Source organism: Salmo trutta, unplaced genomic scaffold (genome assembly GCF_901001165.1).
Source record: "Salmo trutta unplaced genomic scaffold, fSalTru1.1, whole genome shotgun sequence".
Lineage (NCBI taxonomy): Eukaryota > Metazoa > Chordata > Actinopteri > Salmoniformes > Salmonidae > Salmo > Salmo trutta.
The window spans coordinates 1,674,620-1,683,599 of NW_021822941.1; the positions used below are offsets into that span (position 1 = coordinate 1,674,620).

Genomic DNA, 8,980 nt, shown 5'->3' on the forward strand with positions numbered 1-8,980 from the left:
TTTTCTTAACAGAGGTCCACTGTCTCTTTCACAGTCATCGACATGGGTTTTCTTAACAGAGGTCCACTGTCTCTTTCACAGTCATCGACATGTGTTTTCTTAACAGAGGTCCACTGTCTCTTTCACAGTCATCAACATGGGTTTTCTTAATAACAGAGGACCACTGTCTCTTTCACAGTCATCGACATGGGTTTTCTTAACAGAGGTCCACTGTCTCTTTCACAGTCATCAACATGGGTTTTCTTAATAACAGAGGACCACTGTCTCTTTCACAGTCATCGACATGGGTTTTCTATGGTGCCCGTAATAAAAAGTGCTAGTCAACTTTCTTCCTCTCTGTTCTCTCTCTCTTTCTCTCACCTTTTCAATTTGATTGAATTCAATACGGCTTTATAAATGAAATAAGCCTTTACAGATATTCCCTTATGAAACACCACTATTCACCTCAACTCCTGAAAAAATCTTTGACTTCCCTCGATTATCAGCTTCTCCTCCTCTCCGCCCAGTATCGCCGTGCCGACGATGTACACACACAGACACCCCGCCACAATGAAAAACACTGATAACATACCAAGGCTACGGTTGCCCCTGACAACAGTGATTGTCCTCTCAAAATGGCTGCCGAAAGAAGGGTGCGGGGCCAGGAGCTTATCGCCGTCCTCCATGTTGCTGCTGGAACAATGACGCGGAGGTTTCTCGTCCTGAGGAAGATAAAAGAAAATAAGGGATAAATCAATCAATGAATGGAAGGATGGATGAACTGATGGATGAACTGATGGATGAACTGATGGATGAACTGATGGATGAACTGGAGAAAACGAAGCATAAACGGATGAATGAAGGTAGCAGGCCTACAAGCTGTTTAGAATAGTTAGGGACCAGTGATGCATTATGGGCGGAGGACAGGGTATACTGATCCTCTACTAATGTAGAAATGAAAGAAGCTAAGTACACATGTTATTACACTCCAACGAGACTCCACAGAATAAAAACTGACATTTCTTCTAACTGTAAAAGATGTACCTCTGAAAGTGGAACCTATATGCATGTATTTTGGAGCTGTAGAGAGATTGCCAGATTTTGGTAATCTATACATACTGCTGCACAGGAAATACTAGATGTACAGTTTGATATGACCCCGTGTCTCTATCTTCTTAATGCCCAGCAGGACTTTGTTCTTGATCCTGACAGAGAACATTTGCTAGAAATGTATTCTTCTATTGTGGGACTCTAATACCTCTCCTACATTTAAAATGTGGATTGACCAGATTGTTGACTTTCTCCCTCTTGAAAAGCTCACTTATGACCTCCGCAAGAGACAGCCCAAGTTTGATAGACTCTGGTCTCCACTACTCAACTATATTTCATATTGGACAGAGTGAATGGGGTGATTAGGGAAATGAGCAGATACATGTTGTGTAAGGTGCTGTAAAAACTAAAAACGTATTATTTGCTCGTCGTCTTAGCTAAGGCTGGAAATAGCTAATAATAACCCTGATAGTGCTGCTACAAGGTTTTATATATATATTTACATATTTTTTAAAATTTATTATTATTGTTATTTTTGTATTTTTATTATTACTATTATTATAAAAAAAATATATTATTCGTTTTTTAAGTCTGTCACATCTGTGAGTGTGGAATGTGTTTTGTTGGTTGATTGAAAAACCAGAAAACTTAATAAAACTTTAAATTGAAGAAAAGAAAGAATAGTTAGGACACCAAGAGAGCTTCTGTGTTGAACTTAGAACAGGTGTATGGCAGCATGTTCCCATAATAAACACTGGGAACCTTAACGTTTGACTGAAGCACTGGCTGATTCAGTGTAATTTAAGAGAAAGTCGAAACTAAAAACCTGCTGAGTGATTTAATGTCGGACAGTGAATGATTGTAACATCCTCACAATGAAGAAGAAACTAGGCACTAACTAGCACTTTCTCTGAGCCTCGCCCAATGACACTGATCCAGCTGGCCCAATGACACTGATCCAGCTGGCCCAATGACACTGATCCAGCTGGCCCAATGACACTGATCCAGCTGGCCCAATGACACTGATCCAGCTGGCCCAATGACACTGATCCAGCTGGCCCAATGACACTGATCCAGCTGACCCAATGACTCTAAACACGAGAAATAAACTAGCACTTTCTCTGAGCCCCGCCCAATGACACTGATCCAGCTGGCCCAATGACTCTAAACACGAGAAATAAACTAGCACTTTCTCTGAGCCTCGCCCAATGACACTGATTCAGGTGGCCCAATGACACTGATCCAGCTGGCCCAATGACTCTAAACACGAGAAATAAACTAGCATTTTCTCTGAGCCTCACTGACAGTGACATATCTACAGGTCAGTATGATACAGGAAACGAGTATGGCAGAATGAACAATATTTACTGAAGTATAAACAATTTGGAATAGGCCACTTCTCTAAGGGTTAGAGGATAAAAACATAACCTAGGTTGACTAGTTCCTATTTACACACTTGACTCATATCTTTCCATTTGTTTGACTGGATAAGGTATTCTGTAGCAAACAGTTAGCTGAGCTGTGACTATTGCTCCAGAGAGTGAGATGGCTGCCTGCGTTTAGCATATAACCACTGTTGCTTTAGCATACGGCCACTGTAGCTTTAGCATATAACCACTGTAGCTTTAGCATATAACCACTGTTGCTTTAGCATACGACCACTGTAGCTTTAGCATATAACCACTGTAGCTTTAGCATATAACCACTGTTGCTTTAGCATACGACCACTGTAGCTTTAGCATATAACCACTGTAGCTTTAGCATATAACCACTGTTGCTTTAGCATATAACCACTGTAGCTTTAGCATATAACCACTGTAGCTTTAGCATATAACCACTGTAGCTTTAGCATATAACCACTGTTGCTTTAGCATATAACCACTGTAGCTTTAGCATATAACCACTGTAGCTTTAGCATACGGCCACTGTTGATTTAGCATCTAACCACTGTTGATTTAGCATATAGCCACTGTTGCTTTAGCATATAACCACTGTAGCTTTAGCATATAACCACTGTAGCTTTAGCATATAACCACTGTAGCTTTAGCATATAACCGCTGTTGCTTTAGCATATAACCACTGTAGCTTTAGCATATAACCACTGTTGCTTTAGCATATAACCACTGTAGCTTTAGCATATAACCACTGTTGATTTAGCATATAACCACTGGAGCTTTAGCATATAACCACTGTTGATTTAGCATATAACCACTGTAGCTTTAGCATATAACCATTGTTGATTTAGCATATAACCACTGTAGCTTTAGCATATAACCACTGTTGATTTAGCATATAACCACTGTAGCTTTAGCATATAACCACTCCACTGTAGCTTTAGCATATAACCACTGTTGATTTAGCATATAACCACTGTAGCTTTAGCATATAACCACTGTTGATTTAGCATATAACCACTGTAGCTTTAGCATATAACCATTGTTGATTTAGCATATAACCACTGTAGCTTTAGCATATAACCACTGTTGATTTAGCATATAACCACTGTAGCTTTAGCATATAACCACTCCACTGTAGCTTTAGCATATAACCACTGTTGATTTAGCATATAACCACTGTAGCTTTAGCATATAACCACTGTTCATTTAGCATATAACCACCGTTGATTTAGCATATAACCATTGTTGATTTAGCATATAACCACTCCACTGTAGCTTTAGCATATAACCACTGTTGATTTAGCATATAACCACTGTAGCTTTAGCATATAACCACTGTTGATTTAGCATATAACCACCGTTGATTTAGCATATAACCATTGTTGATTTAGCATATAACCACTGTAGCTTTAGCATATAACCACTGTAGCTTTAGCATATAACCACTGTTGATTTAGCATATAACCACCGTTGATTTAGCATACAGCCACTGTGTCTTGTTTTTCTCTTTAGTCAGCTACAGTTTGTTGTTCACTATCATTTCCACATGATTTCGATTCATTATTACACTAATAAAGCAAAAAGTACTTTCTAGAGTTAGCATTGTGAGCGCCGCTTCTTGTTCCAAGTTATTTCGGTCCTTACAGTAGACTAACAAAGCTAACCCTGAGGTGTTGATGTCACTTGACTGTTAGGAAGGCTTCTTACCTTCAGCGTGCAGAACGGTTGGCTGTTCTTCTGCTGTGAGCCGTAGCTGTTAGCATGCGCCTGCTGTGAGGAGGAGGCTAGCATCCCAGCCGAGTAGAGAGTATCCTTCTCATCTCTCGATAACGACTGGGTCTCGTCTCTGGACGACCTTGATGACTCTGGGATGGACTCCAGGACACAACACTCGATCTGAGGGATACGTGAAAGGTCAAAGGTGGAGGGTCAGAGGTGGACAGGGTCTGTAGGAAACGGAGAAGAATATAGACCCGATAGAGTTCTGGTCTGACCGAATTAGCATCGAAGCTAACAGGGTAAAGAGAGTTGTGAATGGGAGAATTGGACACTCTCTATCTCTCTCTTTCTCTCTCTACCTGTCTCTCTCTTTCACCTCCTCCTCACCTACCTTTCCTTCTCTCTTTCTAGTCTCTCTCTCCAACTCTCTCTCTCTCTCCTCCCCTTTCTCTCTCTAGTAGTGTGGTCAGGCATTGTGTTCATTTCTCAACACCATGAAATATTCAGCAGGCTTGTAACAAGAGGCTCTCTCTGATGCCCTACTGTTACTAAGACACAGGCAACAACAAGAGTTACAACACACTGTGGTCAGAAATAAACTACATGTATTGACTGTGTTATGGTAGTAGATATAAACTACATGTATTGACTGTGTTATGGTGGTAAACTACATGTATTGACTGTGTTATGGTGGTAAACTACATGTATTGACTGTGTTATGGTGGTGAACTACATGTATTGACTGTGTTATGGTGGTAGATATAAACTATATGTATTGACTGTGTTATAGTGGTAAACTACATGTATTGACTGTGTTATGGTGGTGAACTACATGTATTGACTGTGTTATGGTGGTAGATATAAACTATATGTATTGACTGTGTTATAGTGGTAAACTACATGTATTGACTGTGTTATGGTGGTAGATATAAACTACATGTATTGACTGTGTTATAGTGGTAGATATAAACTACATGTATTGACTGTGTTATGGTGGTAGATATAAACTACATGTATTGACTGTGTTATGGTGATAGATATAAACTACATGTATTGACTGTGTTATGGTGGTAACTACATGTATTGACTGTGTTATGGTGGTGAACTACATGAATTGACTGTGTTATGGTGGTAAACTACATGTATTGACTGTGTTATGGTGGTAAACTACATGTATTGACTGTGTTATGGTGATAGGTGGTAGAAGAGCAGTATTGTCTTAGACAAAAGTGTCAAACTACTACTAATTTGACTGTGTGACTGATGGCAAAATTTGTTGTTTGGCTATTCTCTTTCTTAAAAACCCACTGTAGTTAGAAATAAATGACTCTCATTGTTGTTTTATAGTGGTAGCTATCCAGGAGGAAGGTGGGCCACCCCTGTTCCAGTAAATAGGAGGGGGGTGGGGTGGGCCACCCCTAGTATACAGGAGGAGGTGGGCCACCCCTAGTATACAGGAGGAGGGTGGGCCACCCATAGTATACAGGAGGAGGGTGGGCCACCCATAGTATACAGGAGGAGGGTGGGCCACCCCTAGTATACAGGAGGAGGGTGGGCCACCCCTAGTATACAGGAGGAGGGTGGGCCACCCCTAGTATACAGGAGGAGGGTGGGCCACCCATAGTATACAAGAGGAGGGTGGGCCACCCATAGTATACAGGAGGAGGGTGGGCCACCCCCACCCCTAGTATACAGGAGGAGGGTGGGCCACCCCTAGTATACAGGAGGAGGGTGGGCCACCCATAGCATACAGGAGGAGGGTGGGCCAGCCCTGTTGTAGCTCCAGTATACAGTGTTAGAGTGTTTTGGGTTACTGTCGTACCGGCAGCGGCTTGGCGACGCCGATGCGCACGACCCCGTAGCCGGTGGTTTTGAGGACGTGCACGGCGCGCTCCAGCGTTGATCTGACCAGGTCCACGTCGTTGACGGACATGAGCCGGTCACCTGGCAGCAGGCGTCCGTCTGAGTCGGCCACGCCACCGGGGACCAGGGAGCGGATTACCAGAACAGTCTTAGAGTCATCCTCTGGGTCCTGGAGAGGGACAACATAAGAAACACGTGAACAGCAGTTCACAGGTCATGTCCTCCAAAAGGGAAATCCAATAGAAAGAAGAGACTAGAATTGTTTTGCCTCCCAATTCATCTTTCTTTTATTGTCTTTCCAAAGGATCCACTCTTTGGCCCACCATCCTGTCCTCGTCTCCTGGTCTACATTACTAGTGGCCCAAACCAGTTGAAAGAGAGGAGAATAGGAAGCTACGTTAGACCATTGAGATGCACCACAGTCTTACCTGGTAGTCTAGGATGCTGAATCCCAGGCCTTCCTCTCCCTTCACCAGCTCTATCACCTGACTGTCTCTCTCCCACATGGCCAGAGGAGGAGACACAGGCTTATTAAAACCACGACTCCCACAATCCATGTTGTTACAACCAGGAAGTAGACAGCAGGGCTGGTCATACTGGGACTGGGAGAGGAGAGAGAGAGAGTTAGGGCACATCTCATTTGACACCCCGGCTGCAGTCTGATTGACTATGTTTCCACCCTTCTCCCAGAAATAGTGTACACTTGATCACTCCGCCTAATGGATTCAAAGGGATTGGATTGACCCCACCAATATGTCTGACACCATCTCCCCATCCCTCCATCTCCATATCCCTCCATCTCCCCATCCCTCCATCTCCATATCCCTCCATCTCCCTCCATATCCCCATCCCTCCATCTCCATATCCCTCTATCTCCATATCCCTCCATATCCCCATCCCTCCATCTCCATATCCCTCCATCTCCATATCCCATCCCTCCATGTCCATATCCCTTCATATCCCCATCCCTCCATCTCCATATCCCTCCATCTCCATATCCCTCCATCTCCATATCCCTTCATATCCCCATCCCTCCATATCCCTCCATATCCCTTCATATCCCCATCCCTCCATCTCCATATCCCCATCCCTCCATCTCCATATCCCTCCATATCCCCATCCCTCTATTTCCATATCTCTCCATATCCCTCCATATCCCCATCCCTCCATCTCCATATCCCTCCATATCCCCATCCCTCTATTTCCATATCCCTCCATCTCCCCATCCCTCCATCTCCATATCCCTCCATATCCCCATCCCTCTATTTCCATATCCCTCCATCTCCATATCCCTCCATCTCCATATCCCCATCTCTCCATCTCCATATACCTCCATATCCCTCCATCTCCATATCCCTCCATATCCCCATACCTCCATCTCCATATCCCTCCATCTCCATATCCCATCCCTCCATCTCCATATCCCTCCATATCCCTCCATATCCCTCCATCTCCATATCCCTCCATATCCCTCCATATCCCTCCATCTCCATATCCCTCCATATCCCCATACCTCCATCTCCATATCCCTCCATCTCCATATCCCCATCCCTCCATCTCCACATCCCTCCATCTCCATATCCCTTCATATCCCCATCCCTCTATTTCCATATCCCTCCATCTCCATATCCCTCCATCTCCATATCCCTCCATCTCCATATCCCCATCCCTCCATCTCCATATCCCTCCATATCCCCATCCCTCCATTTCCATATCCCTCCATTTCCATATCCCTCCATCTCCATATCCCTCCATCTCCATATCCCTCCATATTCCCATCCCTCCATCTCCATATCCCTCCATCTCCATATCCCCATCCCTCCATCTCCATATCCCCATCCCTCCATCTCCATATCCCTCCATCTCCATATCCCTCCATATTCCCATCCCTCCATCTCCATATCCCTCCATCTCCATATCCCATCCCTCCATCTCCATATCCCTCCATATCCCTATCCCTCCATCTCCATATCCCCATCCCTCCATCTCCATATCCCCATCCCTCCATCTCCATATCCCTCCATCTCCATATCCCTCCATATTCCCATCCCTCCATCTCCATATCCCTCCATCTCCATATCCCATCCCTCCATCTCCATATCCCTCCATATCCCCATCCCTTCATCTCCATATCCCTCCATCTCCATATCCCTCCATATCCCTCCATCTCCATATCCCTCCATATCCCCATCCCTCCATCTCCATATCCCTCCATCTCCATATCCCCATACCTCCATCTCCATATCCCTCCATCTCCATATCCCTCCATATCCCCATCCCTCCATTTCCATATCCCTCCATATCCCCATCCCTCCATCTCCATATCCCTCCATAACCCCATCTCTCCATCTCCATATCCCTCCATCTCCATATCCCTCCATAACCCCATCTCTCCATCTCCACTCCCATCTGCCCTCCAGTTCCCCATCCCTCCATCCCCCCTCCATCACCCCATCCCTCCATCCCCCCTCCTCCCCATCCCTCCTCCCCATCCCTCTCTACCTTGCCATTGAACTCAGCCAGTAGCTCTTTGAGAGGGAGCTGTACATCTTCATCATCATCATCGTGGTCACTGTCCCGTAGCTGTGGGGGTACGATGCGGCAGCACACCATACAAACACACAGAGGCAGCTCTCTCAGAATGCTGATCACCTCTCTGTGAGTCTCTCCTATCAGAGGGATACCATTCGCCTGGGAGAAGAGAGAAGCTAGTCTGGTCAGCAAACATGTTGAATGTACTGTATGTAGCTACATCATAGCATAACAGGGTCAATATTCCATTTGATGGGTGGATGGATGAATACATGAATGAATAAACAAATGAATGAATGAACAAAGCAGTGAATTAAAGAACAAATTATTTAATTAACAAACCAAATGAATGAACCAATTAATAAATAAATTACCGAATGAACACACCAATGAATGAACAAACCAATGAATGAACAAATTAATAAATAAATTACCGAATG

At 44.1% G+C, this 8,980-nt stretch overlaps 1 protein-coding gene across 1 annotated transcript in view; it reads right to left on the minus strand.

Moving 5' to 3' along the window:
- The window catches only part of LOC115187334 (multiple PDZ domain protein), an 80,205-nt gene that overhangs the window by 31,858 nt on the left and 39,367 nt on the right, over positions 1-8,980 (minus strand). Inside the window, exons 14-18 of the mRNA XM_029746404.1 lie at positions 8,511-8,699; positions 6,437-6,610; positions 5,968-6,177; positions 4,134-4,322; positions 572-701 (exon numbers count right to left, since the gene is read on the minus strand). Coding sequence (XP_029602264.1) covers positions 572-701; positions 4,134-4,322; positions 5,968-6,177; positions 6,437-6,610; positions 8,511-8,699 — 892 coding nt within the window. The remainder of the gene's footprint in view (positions 1-571; positions 702-4,133; positions 4,323-5,967; positions 6,178-6,436; positions 6,611-8,510; positions 8,700-8,980) is intronic.